Source organism: Falco peregrinus, chromosome 7, assembly GCF_023634155.1.
Source record: "Falco peregrinus isolate bFalPer1 chromosome 7, bFalPer1.pri, whole genome shotgun sequence".
Lineage (NCBI taxonomy): Eukaryota > Metazoa > Chordata > Aves > Falconiformes > Falconidae > Falco > Falco peregrinus.
Window position 1 is genome coordinate 10,477,616 of NC_073727.1, and position 27,649 is coordinate 10,505,264.

General features: G+C 42.0%; 1 protein-coding gene across 1 annotated transcript in view; it reads left to right on the forward strand.

Annotated features, from left to right (window-relative positions):
• The window catches only part of PCNX2 (pecanex 2), a 159,735-nt gene that overhangs the window by 124,685 nt on the left and 7,401 nt on the right, over positions 1-27,649 (forward strand). The window contains exons 26-32 of the mRNA XM_055809946.1: positions 8,526-8,779; positions 12,986-13,219; positions 15,371-15,474; positions 22,993-23,137; positions 24,342-24,572; positions 24,908-25,182; positions 26,147-26,331. Coding sequence (XP_055665921.1) covers positions 8,526-8,779; positions 12,986-13,219; positions 15,371-15,474; positions 22,993-23,137; positions 24,342-24,572; positions 24,908-25,182; positions 26,147-26,331 — 1,428 coding nt within the window. The remainder of the gene's footprint in view (positions 1-8,525; positions 8,780-12,985; positions 13,220-15,370; positions 15,475-22,992; positions 23,138-24,341; positions 24,573-24,907; positions 25,183-26,146; positions 26,332-27,649) is intronic.

The window sequence follows — 27,649 nt, forward strand, 5'->3', positions numbered from 1 at the left end:
ATGGTGTGTAAGGAAGGTTTCTCCGGCTTTTGGAATATTTTCTCCGGGTAGAGAAGGTGTTATGGGAAGAGACACTAGAGTGTGCGAGTGTTGTTATGATGTTGTTTGGCTTGGAACAGAGAAGCCATGTAGGATTCAATAAAGGAACATACCTGAGGGGAGAACAGCTCAAACATGTAGCATTTGACATGCCCTGTGAGAGTCGAACCCCACTGGGCCGTGCAGAATGGGTGCCAGGGAAACCACATGAATTACAAGCCTCCTTAAGGACGGAGTAGGAGGAACAGAGGGGAACCAGGCACAAGCCAGATAGGATGGATCTGCCCAACAGAGACACTAATAAAAGCTTCACGAATTCCAAAGCGTGGGCAGATAGTCTGCTGCGTGGCCAGCAGAGACTCGCTGAGGTGGTGTGCTGACACCAGGGGGTGGCTTGTGCCCCAGGTAAGCTGTGCTGCGGTACCATGCCCTCTCTCTAACAGTTTTTGTCCTTGTGTCAACAAGGTGCCAGGCTGTTCTGCTGGGGCCATAGGGGTTACACAAGGGTGCCCAGACCCCGGGGCGCTGAGTCTGAGTAAAAGGAGCCAGAAGGGCTGACCTGAAGGCAGGAACTGTAGGGGCTGGGCCAAGGGCTATCCCAAGGAAGCTCTGTGAAAGCTGGGACTGAGCTGCAACTCCTCCTTGGAAGGTTTTCTTTGCTGCTTCCTTTGAGCGGGATCACTGCCTGCAGGGGCAGGAGGTCAGAGCTGTCCCCAGGCAGCACCGAGAGCCATCTCTTCTGCAGACTAAGCATGTCCTTCACCATTTCAAATCTTGCAAATGACTGTTGTGGGGTACAACTGAATACGGTAGGAATTTTTTTCTGCGTAAGTGGGAAGAGTGTATGCAGCTGCCCTGGAAGAACATGGTGGTTTGCAAAGTCAAGAGGCAGTTGTTAAGCACTAGGCTCATTTCCTCTGCTTTCGGCATCTTACATTCCTATTTTTAGTTGTCTGGTCATGCACTGTTTTGCACATAGGACCCCGATTCCTTTCATTGTACAGAATGGTTTCCCGCAAGGAGGAAAAAAAGGGCCAGAGGAGGAACTTGTAATCTGTAATTTCCGAGCTTTGGCTGCTTGACTTCAATTTCAAACAAGTAATTTTAATTGAGGGCCCTAAAAATCTGCTGTTCCTTAAATAAGAAGTCGATGTTTGCTTTGGAAATGAATGAATGACAACAGTGTTCTCTGTGTCTGTGACTGTTTTCTGTTTATGAGTAAACTAAAAGCAATGTTTGCGTTGCGGAGCTCTGGATTTTCCTATGGGTGTTTCTTGTTGTGGTAGCTGAAAAGCTGTGCTGGCGATACTGCCACAGCAGTGCCCAAAGAAGGGGTCACCGAGTCTTCTGAACTTAGGTGTATGGAGGGCAGGAGGTACTGCCCCCCCGGTCTGCAGTCCAACCTAATGGAGAGTTGCCATTATAAATGATGACTGATCCAGATGCCCTTCTAACTGTATATAATAGAAGCATTTGGCCCAGCTTTTAAATGAAAACAAAAACCCGCAAAACCCCAACCACCAAACCCCTGCAGGCAGGGTAAGAAGTTACAGACTGAGCAGACTGAAAGAAGAGAGTCATCAAAGCGGGGATTAGTCCTGTTCAAATTAAGCACCTTGTATGAATTAGTCCTTCACTCTTCCTTTCTACAGACAGAGGGGATGTGCCTCCCTGTCATCGATCCTGTGTGTAAAGGGAGGGGGAGGCTCGATACCTCCAGGCATTCAGAGGAGATGCCCAACTCCTCCTTTACCAAAATCGAAGAGAGGGTAGTAATGAGCTCAGGCTAGGTGAAAACTTGGAGGTAGCTGCACTGGTGGACCCCACTGGTATTGGGGAATCAAGCCCTTCGTTAACTTAGCTCTGCTGTCGGTGTTAGACCAGAGCTGTATGCTAAAAGCAGCCTGCCAGAGGAAATACATAATGTATCATTTAATTTGAAAGGAAGAGGCAGGGGAAAACCACAATCAGGGAACAAGCAGGATGAATGTCAAAATACCTAGCTCCTGCAACTTCCCTGTAGAATAAGGAAGACTTAAAATATTTTCCTGTTTAGTCTGTGCCTCTACAAAGTGTCTTTTGGAGAACATCCAGTTAGGCGTTACGTGTGCAGAAATAACTTATGGAGGGTGATGCTGAAATCTTGAGGAGCTATTTTCTAACCCATGCCTGGGATTCTTCAATCATGTAATTGACTTCTAAACCTCTGCTATGATTTTTTGGTTACTGCATGTTGCATGTTCAATATTCATGCTTCGCTTGGAACTTCATTAGATGAATCAAGGGAGGAAGCGCAGAGCAGACACAGATGTGACTGTACGTAGTGGAAGGCAGCTGTGACAGCAGGATGGGATCGCCTGTGGGGCTTTCTCTGTGTTAGCTAGCTTATTTCCCACGCAAAATGGTGTATGAATGCGGCCAGTTTAGGGTGTACACCTTAAGCATAGTAACGATGTCTAAGAAATAAGAAAAGATACTAATTTCTGCAGTGCATGTGTACACTGTATAGTTTTATTACAGCAGCAAGTACATTACCAGTGTAAGGAATATTTATTTGTGTTTGATTTCTCTGTCTGAAGGCTCCGTAGCGCTAGCAAGAATCATTCTTTGTTTAAAGGGTGGTTGCAACTTTCACTTTTACAAATCACCTCTTGCTGCTGGGAAATTAAAGTGCCCACCTTCATGTCTTTCCTGAGACCACACTTGAGGTATGTTCAGTGTATGCACCAGACCATCAAAAGGTATTGATAGATTACAAGTTCAGAGAAAAGCAGCTATTTTTAACACATCTTTTTGGGCAGAAGGTTAAAAACCAAAAGTATGTTGTTTGTGGGAAAGAACAGAGGCTGACAGAGACAGTGCTCAGAAATACTAGAGGCATGGACAGAGAGGATGCAAAGGACTTTCTTTAACCTTGGTGATTTAGTTGGGATTTTTAAAGATCCTGCCTTATGTTGAATGCAGGAAATCTATGATGTACAACCCTTCTAGGTGTACAGCAGTGCTCCGACAGTGGAAGCCATCTATGATTTTCAAATAGGCTTAGAATAGTTTCTGTGACACAGACCAGAATGAATAGTTGATGTCCTTTTTCCCTTTCCTCCCTTCCACAACTTTATATGTGTATGTGGGTGCACTGGAGAAGACTTCTGGAAGGAAGGAAAATGTCATTGGATGCACTGCAACCTTTTTATTGAGAAAATAGCTTTGCCAGAAACAAAATGTGGCACCTTGCATTGTGCTCCAAAAGAGGTGACATGATAGGTTTTTGTGGTATTTGGCAGCTGCAGGTTTAACAACCGGCATCTTTAGTGAATGCTTTCTTCCACCTGGCCTTCTGTAATGTGTCTCTGTGGACCAAGAAGAGGAAAGGTTTCCGAAGAGATGGTATGCCTGCTATCAGAGCAACTGATCTGGCTTGAAAGCCAGGCTATTTTTCAGGCATGCAAGCACCTGAAGCACCTGAAAACCAAACCACAGTTTCATAACTGACAGCTTTGATGCTTGAATAATTAATATTGGTTTTTAAGTCTTGAGATACTTCTTTGAAACAACCTGAGACCATCAGAGCCTATAAATTACTGTTCTTGATCCAAATTCCACAAGGAAGAGCCAAAACTGTTGCTGGTTTCCAGAATGTGTCCAGTTCTGGGGTTCATGAGTTTCCATTTGGGAGCTCAGTTCACTCCTTTTTGAAGTGTTTGTTTTTCTGTGTTTCTGGAGCTGTATCTGAGGTTTGTTTTGGGAGAGGATGGCCTTTCAATGGCTGTAATTATGCTCTTTGTGCAGCTACTGGGTGATAAGTGCTGCTTCTTAAGCTGCTATCCTGAGCAGAAGAGAAGTGTTCCCTGAGAAGGAGCCTTATCCATCAGATTTGGTGAATACTCAGGTTTGCTGCAGAGCAGGGTGGAGTAGAGTCAGAGACTTCCACTGTAATGCATTTATCATGTGCATGATTTTGCCGAACTGGTGAGCAGCCAGGCATCTTTGTGGAGTCATCCATCGGTGAAGACACCTCTGCATGGCCTACGGAAGGAGTTACCCTGGGCTTCAGTCCACCTTCACGGCTGCCATCTCTATATCCAGCTCCATCTCTCAGACTTAACACCTAGTTAAATCCCCTAGTCCAAAACTGGTTGTTGGGGTCGCAGAGTTTAAAGCTTGAAGTGCCTAGTGTAAGAGAGTGACTTATGATCATCTTAACGTTTGTGGGGTGGGATTATTGCATGAGCCCTATGAGCCCTTTCTACATACATTTGCACCCTAGTTGCTTATTGTATGTCAGCAGTGCCCAGTGCTCGAGCTATCGCCTCCTTCAGCTGCAATAATTAGTCCTCATTCTAGATGTGTTGTTGAACTGCAGTGCTTTATAGAAACTCAAACTGCTTCTGGAAGCATGTGATTGTGTTACAGGATTGTCTTTCTGGCCCTTCAGAACCGAAAAATACTGTTCTTTTCACTTGAGTTTTCAAAATTGAGTTCAAAAGCACACTTTGATTTCACCCTTAAATTCTGGAAGGCTGGGTGGTCATTAATGTAGGTGTATTTTATGTATCCTCTTGAAGCGAGATTACAGTCTTCAGTTTCAATTTTCTCATATCCATTTAGGTCAGATCATTCTGGCAGAGCACAAGTCAGTCCTCAAATCCTGATGTGTCAGGAAAATAAGAAAGAGCTCCAAGTTCCCACCCTGATTTTCTCCTGAGCTCACATAGATTGACCTTGCTTTGTTCAGCTGGCGCATGTTTTTGCATTGATGGATTTTTGGCAACCATCCAGTGTTAGATATCATACAAATGAATCAGTCTCATCTGTACTAGCAAGGGTCACAGTGAATGATGAAGCTTGAGTGAAGCATGAGAGCTTATTTTCTTCCTAGTGCAGAAAGAAATGTGAAAAAAATGTTTTCCCTCAGATTTTAAAATGACTAATTACCAGTGAAAACATTTTCCTGTATTTTAATATTTAATGGTACTACACTTAATTATATTGCAGAACTGAAGTGCACGTTCTGCTCCCTGCTCTTTGGTTTTATGAATAATTCTCTCAGAGTTGCTTGAACTCGGTAATTTTTTGAGAAGCAATATAAAAGCTGTCATTGAAATCATCAGCTTCTAACATACACAGGAAAGTTTAGGGCCACCCTTCTGTAAAAGATGTACACAAATACTTAACTTCATTTGCCGTGACTTGTCCCTTTTGGCTCAATGCATAAAGCTGAGCACGTGCTCTTAGTCTCTGCAGTACCGGTGTCTAGAGTAATGAACCAAAAAGGATTGATATACGCACTGGTAAAATGAAATTTCTCAGTAACGTGCAAATCTGTGGCATTGAAGTCCAGCCAGTGCATCATGGATTAAAGTAAGGCTCAATTGAAGATGAGAGAAAATTACTGGCAGTCTTTCTAGAACTGACTGCAAGAATTGGGAGGGAACCATGTACTTGGACATCAAGCCTGCATTTTGTCTTTGCAGGCTTGAGTCCTTTTGCTAGGCGTCTTTTGGAAATACTGACCAGCAGCATGATGGTAGGAATAGGTTTTGGTGTTGTCTCAGAGCGCTGGCCATGGCTCAGGTTACACCTTTAAACTTAACAGGGATACCCCAGTGGCTCCGCGAGCAGTCCGGACACAAATCCCCAAGGTGGTAGTACCCACATCCATCAAACAGCTTTCGTTAAGCAAGTGCACGTTTGCCAGATGTTGAAGAGCACAGCCCTGATTTCATTATTTGGAATAAATCTGCCAAATGACCATGTAAGCTCTTCTGGTTGGTTCCCAGAGCATCTGGAATAACATAGTCTCAGTTAGAATGTCTCTCACTCCCCAAGTTCAACATTAATTGCACCCACTGTAGTGTAATTTTAACTTTTAACTGGTTAAAATTACCGAGCAATGATGACTCGGAGACATTTTTACCTGTTGAATTAGCTGAGAACGCAAATACTTGTTCTGGCATCTTCTGTTGGTTATGCACGTGGTGACAGCTTCCCTCAGACACCGAGGGTCTCTGAAATTCGCCTGTTATTTGCATTGCCAGCCTCATTAGGCCCTGTATTTTACAAAATAAATGGCTTAAGAAAAGTAGTAATTACAAAATCTATGGTAATAATATTTGGTATTTATTAATAGTAATAATACAGGGATCACATAGAAACAGCCAGCGTTCCATAGGAATGAAATGTGATCTTTCCATACCAAAAGAAAAAATGAAAATATTTAAGAACAGACTTACACAGACTGAGCAAAGCCATCTTTAGGTCCCTTAGTTGTAAGGGGATCCCTGGCAGCTGTTGATTAGGCTTGTGTAATTCATCAGTTATAAACATTTGGTAATACTTAATTTAGCACCTGGGATGAAGGTGTATCTTCTCTTTAATTCAGTTTAATACTGAGAGACCTTTAAACTTTCAAAAATAAACATCACAGCGTTAGTAACAGCACCAGCATGGGGTAGTTACTTCACTCTTTTGGAGCTATGTACAAAGGAATATGCCTCCCTGCTTGAGTTTGAGTATGATGCCTTGTGACTTGACTTCGGAAAAGCATCCACTGGCCCAGAGCGGTTGTTGCTTTTTTTTTGCTGTTGAGCAGTAAGTGTTAATTCATGTAGAAATCTGTGAAATATGAAGCAGAAGCAGTCCAGTTCATGTCTAGTCCAACTGGAAATGTCAGCTAATAGGTCATGTTTTGTACTCTGTGGCAGTGTTGAGAGGAAAGGTGTTTATATTTGGGAGGCTTGAAGACATTTAATAATTTGTCGTACTGCGTATCTCTGTAGTCCAGGGAGGAATACATATATCAGTGTGTGAGCAACACTGGCTACACCGTGTAAATTTTTACTTACAGAAAACTGAACAGAGAACACTGGGATATACGTGATCTTTTTTGCCCCCCATCTCGTAGGGCTACAATCCTGTTTTATTTCTCACACGTTTCCTTCTGATCTTTCTGTTCTTCTTTTTCTTGGATGTTTTTGCATGCTCGATACATTTTAGGAGGTGTCCAGGCAAAAAAAAAAAGAGGTGATAACCAATGCTTTCACATATTTTGTTATATTTTGAAAGGTTTTTCTTAGTGCAGAGAAAGGAATATTTTGGGTGCTACTTCTGTCGGTACAAACTGAAGTCCACAGGTTGTTGACCAGGCAGTTGGGATGGGGCTGGGATAGACACTGTCCTGGTGCTGCGCAGAAAGGCCTTTGGGCGCTGCCTTGCTCCAGGCTCGCTTTCCAGGTGCTGGCAAACACTGGGGGACTGGAGCTGACACTATTCTTTCCAGGTCCAACATTCAGATGATGAACATCGCCAAATTCTTCTCCCATTGCCAGTGACACAACGGAACAGGCCTGTCGGTCCTGGCAGGGGGGGTCACAGCTGCTGAACTGCAGCACGGTGTCTTGCACCTTCCGCTCCTGTTGAAGCCGTTGGGAAGCTGAAGGAGCCGGCTCTCTCCTGGGGTGCTACTGAACCTTGGGCAGAAGGCCCATGCCAGACGTACGTGTAACTTGCATCGCAGGAGGTGGCCTTGAAAGATGGTTTATGTACAAATTCAGTGGAGAGTTAAGTTTTGCAACAGCCCACAGAGAGTACATTTTAAAAAGATCCATACATCAGGAACTGAGCTCGCGCATTTGGAGAACTTGTGTATTTTGAGGTGTCCACCTGGGTTTTCGTTTGTAGTGCGCTACGTGGTTTAGAAACCACATTCATACATTTCAAATCCTGGAAGGCTCAGCTTGGCCATCCAGTGTCCACAACAGCATAGGCTAGAAATGCAGTCTGCAGAGCAGATACATTATTGTTTCTGCATCTGCCTCATGCCTTCTTTTTGCCTTAACATCTCTTTTTCAGGAAGATTTACTCTGTTTTGATCTAAAGCCTGTGTAACAGGCTAATTAGCAAGCTGTTCTGTCCTGAAGATATACTGCCACTAGTAGTATTCATTAAGAGATACTTGATCCAGAGTAGCTCTTGCTCCAGTGGGAGAAAGAACAACCCAGTGGATGTTATTTTTGGAACATGCGTTCTAGTACAGTTTGCTAAACCCCAGATTTTACAAGTGCTCTGGCACACTGTAAAACCTTTGTTTGCATCCTGTGCGTTTTTTGAAGAAGCGGACTGAGACTTGGATCAATTTGCTTAATGTGCCTGATGGAGCAAGACTCTTTAGTGTTGCTTCCTGGGGAGTTTTTATTAAGGCAGAAGCTGTGGTCTGTAGTTTCACTCAGCTCAGAACCGAACGCCTAGAACATTAGATCAGGCCCCTTTGGCTTTTATAGGTGATAGTAAATAAATAACGTACAGCTCTTTATTTGCTGCTGCGCATGGATCAGTTGGCACATCTGATTTGTTGTCGTAGCTCTTTCTGTTAGATTTTTGCTAAGTGCATAAAGCCTTCAATCATACTTCTTTTTGGCTTGGAAGAAGTCCTTTGTTTCCTCCTCCCCCAATAACTGGCAGCGTACTCTCTTTTTCTCACTGCCAAGGGACATATTGCCAGCAGAGAGAAGTGGAAGCTATAACAGAAGGAGATGAAGACAATGAAGGCTGCTGCTGCTGCAAGCCTGGGCACTTGCCTCACTTGTTATCATGTAATGCAGCCTTTAACCTCCGATGGCTGACATGGGAAATAACGCGAACCCAGTACATCCTGGAAGGATATAGCATCATTGATAACAACGCTGCAACGATGCTGCAAGTGTTTGACCTCCGGAGGATACTTATCAGATACTATATAAAGGTAAACTCTTTGGTCAAGTGTCCTTTATTCCTAGGCAGGTTTGTCAAACCAAAAGAACGGGGGCTGTCTATAGAAGAAAGACAGTTCAAAGTTTTTGGTTCTGTATTTATCCATTTGCACTGCCAGCAGTCAGACTGACTTGATGTTAGATGGAGATAATTAATTCATCGCTCCCTTTGCTACATTTGATTCCGATCACTTATATTTACAGTTAGTACAGAAAAGCACCGGCACACTTAGGCAGAACTCAAGAAGGTGAGTTAACATCCTCCAGTGATAAAGTCAGAGGGTGCATTCTTACAAAGCAAAACTTCACTGACAGTTTGTTATTTCTTCTTGACTTGGCCTTTTTCTTGGGGGAGGGGAAAAAAAATTAACAAGCATAAACTTCTTGGGAAAGCACTGAAGAGCTGTTTCTCAAATGTACTTTCTTAGTGGTGCAGTTCCCCTTCTTACCTGTCATTTTACATATATACAACAACGTATTCGAATTGTTTTATTCCATTGATTAAACAGCAATTCATTTACACTGCTTCTGTATTTGCACTAAGATCACAATGACCACACAGCTATTAAGTCGTCAAAATAATTGAACGTTATGGTCTATCAAGGCAACTTCATCTTCTGCCAAATGGTTTCCAGTCCAGCAAATGAAGAAATCTCTGAGCTTTATCCTCTTCTACTGAAACAACAAGAGCCAAATGCTGCCTCCTGTGTCACTGGTACTGCTGTGAAGCCAGTCACTAAAGCTCCCAACCATCCCTGACATCTCCTTCCTCCTTGCATCTCTGCAATTGAAAATATCCTGTCAGCCTTAGAGAGAAACCTGTTGTAAATAAATTAATCACCTTTTTTTGCAAGCGAACCAATGCAGTAAACACAAGATCATTGCCTCGCAAAGCTGCTTTGATCATGCACTCAATTGCTTTGTAAAATGCAGACTGAGATTTCATAAATAATTTTACAGGCTGTAGGGCCTGGTAACGAACCTGCTTTGTTTAATTAACTAATTACAAACAAAATTGTGTTTGAGCATGATTTTTTCGTTTTAGAAGTGCATTTTGGGGTATAAGTGAAATGGCTTTTAAGCATTTTATCTAAATGGAATAAAAAACCAACCAACCAAACAAAAAACCACCTGTAAACTGCAATGAATATGTCACTACAGCTGCTTTGCTGTACCTCGACAAGGTAACTTGAATAACCTGAACATAAACTGATGCAAGCTGATACATGAGTCAGCTTTTGATGGTGAATGAGACAGGAAAAAAATCCCAGTCTAAGCTGCTATCAAATCAGCAGCTTATTAGTTTAAAGCAGTGAAGAACTTGCTTGTAAACTGGAACTTTTCTAGTGCCTTTAATTGAACTAATGTGTAGAGGACTCGTGGAGGGCTCATCCCATGGGAAGTAAAGCTTCACTGAAAGGTAGGTTAGGGCTCCTGGTTCTGGAGATAGCTGGGAAGCAGGTGACATAGATAAGATGGCTTAGACAAACTTTCATCCCTTATGATACAGGTGTGGTTAATTGATCTGAGGTGGTGGCTTAAACAATCTCTGCCTTGCTGCTGCTCCATCTCCACTGTGTGCAGATCTTGTCCTGTCCACCACCTGTGTCTTTGAAGGCATGAAAAGCGCATCTCTTGGTTGGAGGTAGTTGAGCCAGTACTGTAACACTGCACTGACAGATCTTTGTTCTGAGAAAGGTGTCAGTCCTTTCATCTCCTTCCCTTCTCAGGGGAGGATGAACAGAAGATAATGATAACCCGTTGGCAGCTTCAGTATTAGCCTGGGCAGGGGCTCACGGGAGTGTGCTCAGAAGATCCCTTCTTTAGAATGACACATCCCAAAACAGCGCTATATGGAGTATTTCTTCAAGTTATTAGTTTCGTCCAGAAAAGGCAGCCTTGCTAAGATTGGGTAAAATCCTTAGTACAGCCTCGGAAGGTGAGAAGATTATCGTATGTATCAGAGCAGCTTTCATCCTGTTCATATAGTACTTACCTCCAGATAAACAATACCAGAAACAGAGGTGAGAATTCATTTCTTCCCCAGCTCACTCTTACGGGGGGAATCATGAGCTGTAAAGACCCTTCGCAACTTCACTGTGAACATTTTCAAGCCGTGATGCTTTCTTTTTAAAGGCATAGGAAACATTGTAAGAAGGACTCCAGTTAGTGCCGCATTCAGGTCACATAAATCACAAACTCCGCAAACATTGAAGCTGGAGTTTCTGCAGCAACTGCGCTTCCGTTGCACCGAGCATTCGGACTGCTTCTAGTTTATTCTTTGTAGCTTACAATGTTGTAAGCATTTACTGTATTATTTCTGAATTGCCAGATAGCTGAGGATGTACTCGTTCACAAAACATATTTAGGAAGATCTACTAAGAGCAGAATTTAATTAGGTGGCAGAAGTTTTTGCTGTTTCTGTGTCTGGTTGCGAGTCTGATTTGTTTCCCACCTGAACCTGCTTCTTTGTAAACACAGGTGAGAATAATAAAAAAAGTAAATTCTACCTTGAAGATCGACAAAGAAAATGTATGCTTTGTTTCAGTTCTCCTATCCTTCAAGAATAATTACATATTGGCCTTTTACACAATGAGTTGCACCAAGTGTCCTATTCCTAATGTATTTATTTCATTTGCAGTTTCATCGACAGCCTAGAAAGGCCCATTTCTTCTTATCGAAAGGAATTCTATTCTCCACAAATAAAGTGGGTCAGCTCCTGTAGTCCTTCTGCATATATTTTGAAATCATTTCCTGCGCAGCTACTGTGATATTTTTCCCTTGTGCCTCCTCCATCTCTTCTCAATATATTCTTATCTAAGCGTCTTTTAGTATTCAAGAAGTCTGCATTCAGCAAGTGCTGTTTTCAGCTCCTATTGCTTCTGCATTAATCTTTTTTAAAGAGTGTATTGTTCTCCACATGCCAAGAAATTAAGGGTCCATCCTCAGTCTGTATCTGTCCGACTTGTCTTTTCCTCTGGAGCTTAACTTTCCTCTTGTGTATTTTTGTACAATTTGAAAGATAAACTGTGGAGGGCATCTGGGATTTTTAAAAGTGCTGCTAGTGCTTCTGCCCTTTCTAATCCATCGTATTTTCATTTTATACATTTATTTGCTTAATAATATTTCCATCGCATGGGTAAAGTAGAACTACCTCATTTTCAGTCATGTTCACTTGCCCCTCATTTGCTTTGGTATCCAGTTCTAAATTGATATATTAATATTGTAATCACAAAAGATTATAATGGGCCTTTCCAGCTGATGCCGCTTTCCTTTGCAGCAATAGAACTTCTTAAGTTTCATGTTCCTTTGAAAATATGCTTTAGATTTGGTTTAGATTTTTTTTAATTATTCTTTTATTTTATTTATTATTATTGTAATGGCTTCAGACACAAACTTAGAAACAGGCACAGACAGGAGATGTGAGTGTTGCTGCTTTCTAGTATTTCTGCATTTGGTAAAAGAGCTCCTGCTGAATGCTGCTCCTCCTGCAGTGCTTTAAAAGCAAACTCAGTTACATGAGCTATCAGCTTCTTGACCCAACATGTAAGAAAAAATACATTGTTCTTTACTGGCCTCTGACAAATAACAAAAATAGTGATGCTACTAAATGCTGAAAGAAAACAGCATTTAAATCAGGGATTTCCAGACTTACGTTGTACACATCTGTCAGATCTCACCTTTGTGGTTTTATTGTGGTGGAACTGTTTCTGTTAAAGGATTAGGAAAGCTTCATCCCCAGGAAACGGCAAGTCCATGGAGGAAAGAGGGTCCTGTTTTGAGCATGTCAGCTTCTACTGCTGGTTTGGGGTTTTTTTTTTTCAAAATATGCCTAGATTTTTATCCATACCACCTTCTTGGTGATAGACTCTAGAATCCCACTAATACATAGTAATTAACATTTAAATGCTGAAATCTTTATTCTTATCAGAGTATATTTTTTAAATTAATTTTCCTGTAAGGCAGAAGTGTATTAAAAATATGACTTCTTTTTCTGTTTTCTGCTATTTAGATATCAATTACTACCATTCTGACTTGAACAGTTTTGTGAAGCAATGATGCCAAGCAGTAAAAAACAGGAAAACCACGTACCATTGTGGGTACTTAATGTGGTCCTATTTGATTTATTCTCTTCTGTGTAAAATACATCTGCTTTAATCAGAGATAGAGTGACTAACGTTTGCACATTTTGTCAACAGAGTATAATATACTTTACAGCAAGTTCTCCCAAAATCCTTGACTGGATAAAAGATGAATCCATACAAAAGATACTGCAGCCTTATGCAAAGTGGCATTATATTGAACGTGACCTTGCAATGTTTAACATTAACATAGATGAAGATTATGTTCCGTGTCTCCAAGGAATAACAAGAGCTAGTTTCTGCAGTGTTTATCTGGACTGGATTCAGTTCTGTGCTAGAAAAAGGGTGGAGGTAAGCTTGCTTTTGTTTGTTTGTTTGTTGGGTTTTTTTCAGTAGTAGTCATTTTAATTCTTGGGATAGGAGTTAAATGATTCATGGTTACTCTTTTACTTGCTCAGGATTAATACAGTAAAATTTATTTCATTTAAGCTGTCAGATTTAACATAAAAGGAAAATACGTGTTTTGTGGAATGGAAAAAACCATGTTTTGGACACTACTCTTGTGCAAAACTAGAGTTTTAAGGAACGCTAGTCTTTAAATACAGAACCAATTCCTTATTGTCCACGCTTCCAACACCATTAATTTCATCAGCTCTAGAAAGCATGGATAAAAACATTCCTGTTCCTTCAGTGTTGCCAGTGTTTGGGTACATTTGCCAAACATTTGTGAGGTTTGTGTATCCTTCCCACAAATTTGCCTGTATCTGGGTACAGTCTTCAAATGGTAGGGAAGTGCGTAACAAAGTCACTGCTAGGATAGGTCACCTCTGAGGGCTCATAATTTGAATGTGAACCATGCCACAAAATCGTGTGAAATTACCTTGCAGCTCTAGAAGGTCAAGGGCAGGTTTACAACTATGCGATTACGTGCTTTGAGGCACTAAGATTACTCATGGTCAGCAGTCATTTGTCGGAAATGCAGTACTTACTGTTACTGTATTTCCACGGAATACTCAAAATAGCCCAGAGGGAGAATACAGTTTCACACCAGCATATTCCCTTGATTTCATTTTTTAATTATTGCTGATAAGGGCAAAAAATGAGAAGTGTCTCTTTCCTGGCCACCATGCACTTGCATTTGTGCGTTTTTCATTCGGGATCACTGAGTGTACATCCCATTTGCTACCACTGAACGTGGCTGGCGTAACATCACTGCATCTTAGTGTTTCTTCTCCACTTCTGTTCTTTCTCATGTCTCTGACCCTGAATGCCACCCCACCAGTTATCATTACATTGATACTGTTTTCACTGAATTATCCTGCGAGCCTTCCCCGCCACCTCCTCCTACTGGGAATATTTCATCTCTTTTCTTTCCCATCTCAGCTCTTCCCATGTCTCAGCTCCCAAGTTCTGACCTCAAGAATTGCGTGGTGCGGGGAAAGCCGCTGTCAAATGATGCTTTTTCACTTCTTACGTGGCTGAGGCTTTCAAACAGAGTAAGATTCAGGGACGCCCAACAGACTTGGAACTTAACAGTTAAGGCTTAAAAGGGCAAACGCACACGTGCACTAGTGTTCACAGACACATACATTTCTATTTTTTATGTCGTTTTCTTTGACCTCTGTTTTTGTAAATCACAGACTATATAGAGGTAAAGTTCATGTAGGAGATAAGATGTAAAAAAACCTTCACTGTATACATCATCCTGAAAATTGTTGTATTTTATAGAAGGAGCTACATTCTCAGTTGTAACTGGCTCCACTTTCAAAGTCAAAGGAAGCTCTAAGAAATCGCTGCATGGACTGAAATATTAGTCTGTATCCTCCTGAAGGTTCACATTAATGAGGGGTTGTTTCAGGTTTTTTCCTCCAGCTTGATAGCGAAGTTTTTATTGCAAAAATTTCAGTAAAGAGACTCTCCTGAGCTAGTAAATGAAATGTTTTGGCTGCTTGTTAAAATGTGTGGTCAGTGTCATCAATGGTATACAATTCAGATATGTATTGTTATTCACTAGAGGTGTGTGTTCTTCCAAACTTTTCCACATAGATTGTTCTTCTGGAATCCGTGGCTGAGGTTTCGTAGGCACTGTGTCCCATGAAAAGGGGTTTGGCTGCCTCCAGTTGCAGTGTCTCTCAGCAATAAGTAATCTGCTCTGTTTTAGAATGTCAGATCTGGGGGGAAAAAAAAAAAAAAAAACCCACCACAAAACACCCAACTGAAAAAAACCAAACAAGCCACCACAAACAAAGCTCCCCTCCCTTGGGATCTTGCTGCCCGAGATTAAAACGTTCTGTTTCTAGTCAGTGGGCAAAATAAGCTTGCATTTTGAGAAAGCCTCTCATGTCTATGATCTTCCTTCTTCTTCTGTTTAATTGCAAAGAATGTTTTTGCTTGTAGTTCCAGCTACATGCAATTTTATGAATGTTAACCATTTATAGCATTACAGTGCTTTTACAGATGGTATTTGCATGTAGAATAACATGTGCTCTTAAAACTTTGTAGCACCTGGACAGCGATGAGGATTCTCCTCTAGTGACGCTTTCCTTTGCTTTGTGCATACTGGGTCGAAGAGCTTTGGGAACTGCAGCTCACAATATGGCCATCAGGTAATTTTTAGGAATCCTTTTTCCTCATCTTAAAAGCAAAGACCTGCCTGTCTTTTAATGTGGAATCTTAACAGAAGATTAGATCAAGGTGAAGTCTCTTTCCTCCATAAAGTAATTTGTTTTCTGCCATTCCTGGACATCTTTTACTTTGGTAGTTGGCTAAATAACTAATACCAGCCTGTATTTCGTGGGGCAAAGCAGAAGTTTGCGTTGAAAGAATGGGTACCTGTGGTTATTGCCCACGTTCCCTCATACCCTGCCTGGCTACTGGAATGCTGAAGAAACTGCTAAGTCATCCAACATCTAGTTAGCTAAATAATAATAAATCGATAAAGAATCTTTATTTCTCAGGGCTGTATTGCTGTTCATTGTGCCGCTACATTCTGGAGCATGAGGAAGGGAGAACTTCACATCTCTTGAGACCAAGGCTCTGTCTGTTTTCACTCTACCTTACTCATTCTTTCAGAATACTTCTTCCTAGAAAGCCTGGTTAATTAAAATATGGTTGGTTAAGATTGTTTATGAATATGCTCTTCATCCTACATTTTCATTAGTGAATCTTCCATTTTCACTGGGAGTTCTGAGTTTTTTGGGTTTTAGAAGTTACCATTTACACCGTTCTATAAATAAGGCATTTTATTAATGAAATATTTTTTATTGTAATAAAGTATAACTACTCGCCTACATTTTAGATTTTTATTAGAAGTATCTTAACTCCCTGTGTTCCACAGGAGTTTAGTAAAAGTAGGGAAGTTGAGTCAATACAGTTTCTAAGTGACCTTGCTGCAGTGGCACAAAACTGGGAGGAAGCTAGCAAGCCCTCCATCAGCGCGCTCCTTAGAGAGGATTTGTCTTGCTAACAAGCAAACAAAGACAGCGCATGTGATTTTGAATGCATTTTGTGTTACAAGATAGAACACTATCTTTTAAATATTCATTCTAGCTTTGTTCTCGGTTGAGACTCTTGTAACATTTGAGTTATGTCTTTTTCTTTCAGTCGTGCAAAATGTTTGTGGCCCACATGGCTTATTTCTTGGTGTATTGCTTCTTTCTGCTTTTTAAAGTGGCTTTTGTCATCTCATTTCTACCAGTCTTTGCACATTCCCTTCCTGTAGTACTTTTCTGTTGGGTTGAGTTCCCTCTCCATTTCTATGCACTCAAACAGGTGTGATGTTTAGTAAGTAATTGATATTTCTAAAATTACCCCATTTTTTGGATGATCCAAATTTTAGAGTTTGGGGACGTGATAGAAAAGTTGATATGCATTTATGATTTATTTTTTTTTTTTTGAGAAAAGATTAAAGTGATTTTTGATCTCGGCCTGCAACAGATATGTCACAGCAATATTAGAAATGCATCTAAAAATACCACAAAAGCTTCCTAAACATGCCATCACGTTGCATGTACTTTCCACCGGATCTTAAAATCCTCATTACAGTGTTTTGGCACTAGTACAGATACAATAACAATGTCACTTATTTGTATTGGCTTACATGGTTAGTAGCTAATGTAAAGAGATAATATTACCAGAGACTTTCTAAAGCTTAACATGGAAAGTATGAAGGTCAAGGATAATTATTTGCAAAGTCTTCACCAAAGATTTTAAGAATAATTGCAAGAGTCAGCTATACCATGTCTTTTTAAAATCTGGAATATTACCAGTGACGCAGATTAGTTCCTTTCTTCTGGTGACTGGACATTCCATACTTAAAAATATGGTTTTTGGGGAGAAAAGATCTGCAGAAAGGCAAAAAATGCAGTAGTCCTATGCAGTGCACAGCTCCATCCCTGTTTTCCTGAATCTGTTCTATATAATCCTGTATCTTTAAGTCAGCCCTGGTTTTCTTTTTATTAAGCAAGTGCTCCAGGGCAGTATTGAATCATTGTATTTTTAAAATATATTTTGTGGCATAAAAGGGATTAAGTGGAAGCTTCTGTCACTATCTTTTTCAGTGTTACTTCACAAAAGCTTTCCCTATAAAAGTTTCACCATGGAAAAACTGTGTCACTTACCTACCTGGTTAAATTATCTTTAATACATTTGAAGTGTCAGAAAGATTTTGGGGAAAAAAAGGAATCTGAGTAGCACAATTCAAGTTATAAATTGCTGCAGCTACAAAACATGGCTTTGGCTTGGTGAATACATTTATTCTTGCCTTAGAGAATTTATATATTTATTTTAATTGACAAAAACAATTCAGTAGAAATTAACTAAAGAGCAAGGTGGGTACGCTACCCTGTGACATCAAGACCTTTATCAAAAATCCCCCAAATACATTCACGTCAGCACAGAGGGCAGTTCTTACCGTGCTTAGGGTGTTTACTGCATCACCCAGATCTTCACAACTTATTTAAACATAAAGAAGGAGTCAGGCAGCAAGACGCCGACAGGAATACAATCCCACGGCATGCCAGGGGGAAGGAGACTTTGTCCAGCACATGCAACGCTGCTGAGGCCAGAAGGAGACGTTCCCAAGGATTAACGATGGGCACTAAAGGCAGGTCTCCCTCCCCTCTCCCTGTGTTTGATGGAGATACAGCAGCTTTTACGGAGGGTGGTTTAGAGCATTATTGCTGGTCCTCGCTTTCAGGCTGGTGCAGGTCAGTCAGGTGGGGGAGAAGGAGCTAAGGTCCTTAGTAGCTGGAGGAATCATTCCTTAGGTGACGCTTCACAGTCCTTTTCCTTGAAAAGATGTCATGGTATTTTGGGGACCTTTTGGAACCACCTGCTGCTGCTGGAGAGTGTTTTAGTTTTCTGCAGAGGCGGCGTCAGAACAGGCAACCCCACAGCCAGCTGTGTGCGTAAGGGGGATGCACGGCACATACGGCTGTTGGGAGCTGGCTCACTCTAAGAGGTCGGGGCTCCTAACGTGCTCACACACTTGAATGCTGGACTGCGAAAGTTTAGGTTATTTAGGTTACTCTGGTAGGCACTGAGAAATGACCTTGAACTTCATCTCAGGACTTTCTGTTAGTTCTAGCTATGGAGCATCTTGTGTACAACATCGCTAGAGGTTTTGTGGTAAGTTTGAGATGTAATGGCCAGATAGGCATTGTAGTCTCCTCCTCCTCCTCTTCCCCCTCACACTTATTTCTTATGAAGTGTTTCAGAGACATCCAACGTGAGCAAACTAGCCAGGAGTCTGTGCTCTGCAGTCCGTGTTTTGTTCTCAGGGGTAACTGCACAGGCAGTAGGGAACTTTCCTGGATTAAGTTTAGTCCTTGCTGTGTCTTGGGAGGAGGCAGCCATCCGACTGCTGCGCAGAAATAGTAACGCAAAGTTAATGTTACACTGAGCCGCGCACTACAGAATTGAGATTCAAGTTTACATTGTGTATGTAAACTACCAATTTGCACTCATTTACGCATGATTCTGTCTAATCTATTAATCAGTAAATGTCACTGTAAACCAAGATTTTAAATGCTCTTATATAATGTATGTAAATAATTATTCAGTGTACCTGTTCATGTAAATGTCAGTAGAAACCCAGCATTAACACTAGATTACACAATAAATGCATTCATTAAGAAGGCAGAACATTGCTATGCAAATCACTTGCTCTTTTAAACTGTCATTAGGAGGCATCCTGCACAAAATGCAATTTGAAGAATGACATGACATTACCATTCATTTATTCAAATAGGAGTGATATGTTTAGTATTTGTAAAAAAAATACTTAATAATCCTATTCAGCCACTAGACTTACTAGTAAATAAGTGTTTAGTATAAGTTTTGCGTTTGGAAAAATATAAAAATCTCTTCATAAAGCTTCTCTTATCAGGTACTTCCAATGCTACCAAGCCTGGATGTTCAGGTCCCCTGCGCTCCCTCTGGGTGTCATCACTCGGTGTGGACAGAGGGTCACTCCCAAGGAACGCCTCTGCCTGGAGGAACTGCTGCTCATGCTGAAGCCCAGGGAAGCAGCTGGTCCCACCCGCCCCTTCCCTCCTGGGCACCACATTGCATTGCCCAGCGTCGGAGGGGAAAGAGGTGGAGGGCACAGGACACAGTGCTGCTGGTGATGCTGCACTGCTAGTGGGAGCTCAGGCAGACCGGGCAGCTTTATGTTTGCCAGAGCCAAGCAGGGCAGAAGCAGGGGAGAAATGTTTGACTCTTAGCTCATAACCACTGCGGTCTAAAATATCAAATTCACAAGGGCAACCACTGAAAATATTTCATGCAGGTGAGCTATGACATTCAGGTCATTACCAGCTCACAGGCACGTATGTTTCTTTATTCCTTAAATAAATCTAGAGTTAATATTGGGAAAGGTCTGTGAACTGCGGACAGGGGATGGGTTTTGGTGTGCAAAATTCGCCAGCTCATTAGTCTCCATCCGTGCTGTTTTCAGGCTTGCATCAAATGCTTTTCGTTTCAGCTGTTGGAGCAACGTTAAGGAGTGCAGGACGAGGGAGTATTTGCTTTGGCTGTGTTACCCTCCCTCTGGTATTTGTGGTGCTACTTAATCCTCTCCTTTCTGCACATTCAAGGGGCCGACGGTTCCCACACACCTACTAGTCTTGTTCTAAAATAGCTCGCAGTTGTGACAGCAGCTTTTCGGGATCTTAGCCCAGAGGGTTAGAAACATTGCCAGAAATAGTAGTTACATCTCTTCCTGGTTAATGTCATTTCTTTGGCATGTGAATTTACCTTAACTACTTTTTAAAATATATTGAATGAGCCTGTAACTACAGCAGATTACTAACTGAGGTATGTTAAAACTGGGCCAAGAAAGCAGCAACAACCTTGAGTGAGGCCCGAGATCAAAGCTGTTGGCTTTACAGCTTCCTTATAATCTCATTAGAGTCTTCAGGAGAGAGCATTAACAATGGGAAGAATAACAACAGCTGTATCTTCGGTGGATTAAGGGCTGCATGTTACAGTACTGGCTTGAGATAGTGTCACATTATAGGCAGAATGTCTGTCCCCAAAAGCCTCATAACAATTGGCAGGAGAATAAAAGATGTCCACGGTGTTGTGAATACAGCGATCTCCTCCAGACCTCTCTGTTGGAAAACGCGATCTATAAAATAATTGACTCTCAGCCTCTCCCAGCTACTGCCACCGTTGCTTTACTCCTTGTAGCAGTCATACCTGTTCTTAAAAATGCTGGTGAGAGAACTTATTACGCAGAGGGATGAGAAGTGGAGGACTCTTCCCTAAGTGAGTGCAGCGAGAGCTGTAGGTGCTTCCCCCTGTTCCCTCTGCGGATGCTCAGCTGTGGCGTGCAGAGCTGTCCTCGTCCTGGCCTTGCTTCCAGCAGACATTGCTGTTTGCAGCAGCCTGTTTCGCATGTGCTGATGCCTATAAGACACTTGGATGTGAACGCAAACTCTTTGTCTGCTCTGGTATTCAGATTTGGCTCCGAGAGCCTCTAATGATGTAGAAAACAGCTTGCTCTCCTGCCTACTTCTCCTATCATCCCAGCCAACTTTGCAGAGCAAATACAGGGGGTGTTATGTGGGGAAAAACTATACTACACATCATCATTAGGTGCAGAATTCAGGGTAGATTTTTCAGTTTCATCCTGGGAAGAATATTTAGATACCGAAGTGGGAATTTTTCAGGCAAGGATTCAGCTGGATTTTTTCTATTGGGTGGGCGAGTTGAAAGGACCCTTCCTGGTTTCCAGCCTTTTCAAAGGAAATGATAGTCACGTATTTCACCACACTGGCTGCACCCACCTTTCTTTTTCCCCTAGCTGGTTTATTCTAGGGCTTTCCTAGCTATTAAGCAGGATTGGGATATATTATCATTTTCCAAATTGTGGAGACGATTGATTGAATGTCAGTGGGGATCAGGACCCGCTTCTTGAAGACACATAATAACTCCCATTGAAATCAGTGCCTGCACGTTTTGAAGATCGGAGTGTAAGTGCCTGTCTCACACAGGCATGTATTAATAGGTAACTTAGTACTAATAGGTGCAAATCGGTTATGAATTCACAAACGCGTCCCTGTACTCTTCATTCCCAGCAGGGACAGTGGCCCCGTCTTCCTGACTGGCCTTGGTCCCACTGATTAGTCGATTTGTATTAACACCGTGCTTTCGCAGAGAAAATCGGTATCCAGCTGTTTTTCTGGTAACAACATATATATCTTTCCCTTTTAATTTCTAAAACGTGCTACCCACTAAGGGCAAAACTAAGAATGCGTTTGAAATGAAGATAGGCTGGGAAGTCTCCCAATTTCTCTTCTCCCTCTTTTGGAGAAGAGAAAAAAAAAATAAAACTTTTTTTTTTCCCCCCCTAAATAATTAAGAAAGCTCAATTACGTGAAAAGATTGTGTGTTCTCTAGAGAAAGCCTGGGCGGTAATGAAGACCGCTGACATCTTAATGCAGCTTCTCCTCAGAGCCTTTACCATCTGAAAAATCAACTGTTCTGAGTAGGATCTTGGCAGGTAGATGAAACCATGTCCTGTAGGTTTGCAGGAGCTGCCCGTTTGCCTTAATTTTGAGATGGCTTTTTCAGAGCAGCATTAGGACGGCAGTCCTGTAATGGATAGGATATATAACAGATATACATCCTGAATGTATAAGGCTACAAGCATTATAGAGGTGGCTGTGGTGCTGTGGGAAGCTTGTGGTTCAGGGTGCAGGATGGAGCTGAGGGCTGGGTGTTTCCCTTCACAAACCCTCCGTTTTTTCTAATTTCTAACTACTACTTGATTTTGTACCTGTTACCTCTTGCTTAAGTCTCAGGTCCAGGCAAACTGTCATCCAAGGTCAGGCAGAAGTGGTTGTATGGAGTTTCTTGTATTAGACAGAAGACACCCAGATCACGTTTGGTTTAGGGCTCATGGTTTCAGTGTGCGATGCCTGTCTTGTGATTCGTGTTCTCACCTGCCTTGCTGAACAGTTCCTGAAACATAACTTGGTTTTTTTTCCAGTCCATCTGTTTTAATGTTCATGTCTGGGTTTGAGTTTCATGGCAAAAGTCTCAGAGTTGCTGAAAATATTTGTTACAGCTGTTTTTTGTTTCGGTTTGGGTGGGGTTTTTTTTGGTGTCAGTTTTTGTTGGGGTTTTTTTGTGGGTTTTTTTGTTTGGTTGGCTGTTTTTTGGTTGTTTTTTTTTAATTTTTACCTTACAAGGAGAACTGCTAACAGGCCCAACAATAAACTTTCAAACGAGGGGGCAGTTGCTGCCACCTGCGCAGGGATTGCAGAGCAGCTGGCACTCTTTGACCTGGTCTCTGTGGCACAGCTGCAGAGAAGCAGCGCCCTGAGGCGTGCCCTGACCCAGCCGCCCATCCTTAGGACATCCTCCATTCCAGGTGCCACACTCATTTTGCGGCCAGTCATTTCCAGCGCAAGCAGAAGGAAAGCAACCTACCCCGAGGAATGTTTTTCCATTAGAAATAGGCGACGTGCCCTCTGTTTTCTACCCACGGGAGGAGCTCACCCTGTGCCGGCGGGCCACCAGTCACTGCGGCTCAGCACGTGGTCGGCGGCTGGCAGGGGTCTGGCTTGGTGAGATGGGGATGATTTCTGCGAGTGACTGCTGCCTTCCTCTTACAGCTTGGACTCTTTTCTTTATGGGCTCCATGCATTGTTTAAAGGAGACTTTCGGATAGCAGCAAAAGATGAGTGGGTCTTCGCAGACATGGATCTATTGCATAAGGTTGTTGCCCCGGCAATCCGAATGTCTCTGAAACTACACCAGGTAGGGTCATTTTTTAATTTTTAACTTGTTTATTATATCTGTTTTCTTAGGGAAACACAGGAAACCTTAGAAACTGTCCAAAGGAAAAAAGAAAGGGAAATGGGAGTATTTGTTGCCTTATTGTGAGAAATTTCCTTAACCAAAATGGAAAAACTTGGCATTTATTTATTATGCATTCACTTGATCTTCTTTTCTGTGCCCCCTTCCTGCCCATTTGAAAGCATTCGTATTGCAGAACGGGACCCCGCATTTTTCATCAAAACAAAACTGACAGTCATGGCATGCTTTACTTGTGTGGACACTATAAAGATGGTTTTTAGATCGAAAAGAAATACATTGATTAGACTGATCTCATTGCTAATTTATTAATCCTTTCGTGAATGGCAATTACATATGTAATGGTTCCATATGTTAAAAGACACAGCTGAGAGGAGAGGGGTTTGAAGGGTTAGTGTCACAGCTGTTTGTTTGATGATGTCAGGCTGTTTCTGACCCCATTGTTTCCAGTTGTAAAAATCTGGCACACCTCCACTGAAGTTGCTCCAATTTCTTCAGGTCAACCCTTGTATAGCTTGGAGTTGATTTTGTTCTTGCTCTGGCACGTTATGATTTAGTATAATACGCTTTTGTTATGCATGCTATTTATAATAGCTCTGAATGTAACTGAAGTGGAACTGCTGTGTATTAATATCTGAGAATTCGACACAATAACTTAATGAATGTTATCACTGGCCATGTTGCTCTGTGACAGCTAAAGCAGTAACACAATATTGTGATATCTGCTGATGGATTCCCAGTCTGTGCTTTTGTTGGTGGTTTTTTGTGAATAAAAATAAAGTTTTCCACAAGAACTGTGGAATGCCTCACGTGATTCCGATCTCCCATGGCTAACCCGAAAGCTCTGCCTCCTGTGGCTTCCCACTTTACAAAAAGAAAGTGGGTAAGCTGGCATTCTCTAGGTGCCTTTGTCCAGTGGAAACATGAGATCAGAACAGGTTACAGTAAGACAAAAACGTTACCTTTCTGTATGACTGTTAAATTAATTCTTCTACTTCCACAAAGACACTCTGTATCAAATAGCAAGTCACCTGGGGGGCGGGCAAGCTGGCAACTGTTTGAAAACCAGGATTTTGTTTACTGTTAATAGTTTTTGTGTTTTCATAAATAGACCTGACATTTTCAATAATTTTTCCTGTACTACCAGGACCAGTTCACCTGCCCAGATGAGTACGAGGACCCAGCAGTTTTGTATGAAGCAATACAGTCTTTTGAAGAAAAGGTGGTGATTTGTCACGAAGGGGACCCGGCCTGGCGCAGCGCTGTACTCTCCAACAGAGAGGAGCTGCTAACCCTGAGACACGTGGTAGATGAAGGAGCAGATGAATATAAAGTTATCATGCTCCACAAAAGCTACCTGAGCTTCAAGGTTATCAAGGTACATACGCCATCTTTCTAATATTGCAGGAATTTAGGGCTGCGGTAACTAATATTATTTCTGGGTAATTTGGCCAAAAGGAGTTTAACAGAGTAGGGACTGGAGGCTAAACGAGCTGTCTTCAGTTGACTTCCATTTTGCACCTATATGTTTGTGTATCTGAACTGCCATTCCAGACTTTACTAGGGAGTAGCTGCAAAAGTTCCTAAAACCTGCTGGTGCGAAGACATGAGGCGTTTGCCCGCACAGCTATGGCCATTCTACCTAAATTGTGTAGTTCTGCAGCTTAAGTAGCGAACGTTTTCACATCATCTGCATTTTTAACCTACCTGTAGGTCAACAAGGAGTGCGTCAGAGGGCTTTGGGCTGGGCAGCAGCAGGAGCTTATTTTCTTACGCAATCGTAACCCGGAGAGAGGAAGCATCCAGAACAATAAACAGGTCTTGCGGAACTTAATTAATTCTTCGTGTGATCAGCCACTGGGATATCCAATGTACGTTTCCCCTTTAACCACCTCGTACCTTGGGACACACAGCCAACTGAGGAACATTTGGGGGGGACCTGTCAGTTTGGACAACATTAAAAAGTGGTTCAGATCCAAATGGTTAAGGTAGGTGGTTAAATTTTGTCTATGCAGCTAGAGTCCTTGCTGTCTCACTTCCACTGTGTTTTCTGTTAGAGTAATTCCGTACTGTTATCTATGAGTAAAAAATCAATTGCAAATAACTCAAATATAACATAAAATGGCCCTACAGATACAGCAGAAAGCAAATTCATTAACTTGTTCACGCCTTTTAAGCAAAGCTTCCTCCATGTTCAACAAGATTCATTATCAAATCATTTAGCACACAGACATTTCCCTTATTTGAGGGAATTTTACTGCTTATGCCTTGTAAATAAGGGTATCTTTTCTGTAACTCGGTGACATGTCAGAACATGAAGAAGTGTGTCGGTGGGTTATGCTCCAAAGCTTTGGCAGTATAAATGACCATTCCCAAGTCATTGTTCTTGACCAAAACATATCTGAAAATGTACTTACTATCCATCAAAGCTGCCTGACTTCCCCTAGGTATGCACGATCAGTATGTGACACATTCCATCTCTCATTCCTACATGCACTTTTTCATATAGCAATAACTCACTCTTGTCTCATTCCACCTGCCCTATCACCACTTGGCTGAAGAGAGGCAGGCGACCACGGAGAGACTATGGGAGCCAGCTTGCATGCTTAGCCCCATGATAAAATGCCACTGAGCTCCCTCCAGCCTGCTCCTCCTGTTTGCTACTTGGTTGCCTCATGCAGAAGTTGATATTTAGAGATCGCTGTGATACTAAAGAATCCTAAGGTCCTGCAGGGCTCCAGAGCCACTTAGACAAGGAAAGATTTGGGTTGTGTCACATACAGTTGTACTCCAAATAAGCTTACCACATCATCATCTTTGTTGTCTCATAAAACATTAGAAGACCTGCAGCAGTATGAGAGTACAATTACACATTTTGGGGGTTCCTAATGTTGGTGGCACGGATTTTCATGCACAGTAAATGGCTGACCGTGCATGTGTTCCTGCCAACAGAATGCGGAAGGACTGCCACGCAGCTCACCATGAGAGGGGTAATGTTGAAGAGGTGGATAGTGGAGGGGGATCCTCCTCTAGCAGCAATTCTGCAGGCAATTCAAGCCAGAGCAGCAGCTCGCAGCCTACCAGAGATGGAACCCCTCAGTTGCAAGCTTCATCTCAAGAGGTCCACCAGCGTGCAGGTATTCGCACAATTTACTTGGCTTTTTCTGTAGTCTTCTCTGAAGGGGCTGCGTACGCAGATGCTTTTCAGGCGTGCTCATATCCAGTGATAACTTTCTAAAATAAGAGAGCGCTTTGTCTTTCCTAATGACCAAGCACATACAAGAGATGGCTTGCTGATACCGTGCCAGGTATTTACCAGGAGGCCTATTAGACAAATGTGATTCACCAGCGGTTCCACTGTCAAACTCCTTTATGTGTAATTTGTGGACTAGGAGGTGCCACTAACAATGCCAAAATGAGAAAAGCAGATGGGAGGGAGTCTACATGTGTGATGCAGGGAGCCCGTACCACAGTGGACCTCTGCTTATTGTTGGCTGGGAACAGCAGAAGTGAAAGTATGCAGAAATCTTAATTATCTTGGAAGGACTATGATGATTTATTTGAGGAATTGGTTTGGCTGTTCATCAGTGCATGTGGAGAACAAAGAAATAGGAGATAACTTCTCATGTCTATACAGCGGTTACCAAGAGAAAATTAAATGTTGCCAATCATTCTGTCAACTAACAGCTGAGCCCTTCTCATATTAAACTGTGGATTCAAAAGTACTTCAGACGTATTCACGAGGTAGAACTACTGGCCTTCATATTTGAAATGTATGTTAAGTTTGGCAGTGGGCCACTGTGAGACCTGTCGCTGTGGGATCAGGACTTGTAATATAAAGCCAATCACCTCAACCTTTGAACAAGTTGTGGCATTACTGTATAAATTAAAGCAGAGAACTAGAGGGGTATGACACTGGTTTGTTTCCTGTTACATCATTTTGACCTATCATTAAAGGTAATGGACAGGACTGGAGAGAATCTTGCCCTGAATATAAATCATGTGGCAAGAATAAAATAACGTCTGTTTTTAATTGAGCCTAGCGTTAGAAGAATCCCCATGTGCATACTCCTAACTTGACATTGCAGTAATCAGAATGGCAAGCTTAATTGTAAAATAATGATTCTGAGCATGCCACAGAATAATGAAAGTTAATTGTGAGTTGTTTAAAAGAGCATCTTGGGTGCCCAGAAAACCACAGTCAAGACAAAAGGTCACAGGTCACACTTGGTTAAGAAAAGCAACCTGGCTTTGAGGTAAAATGAAGAAATGCAAAACACATGCAAGGAAGTGGAAAACAGCAAATGCAAATCAGTATTGAGACCTAAGAGACCACTGATAAGAGAAAGAGAATGAAAGAAGTTGTTTCTGGCTAGTGCCACTAGGGACAAAAAGATGAAAGCGGGTTTGTGGCTGTTTATTTTTAAAGAGTATTAGAAGCAGAAGAAACCCTAA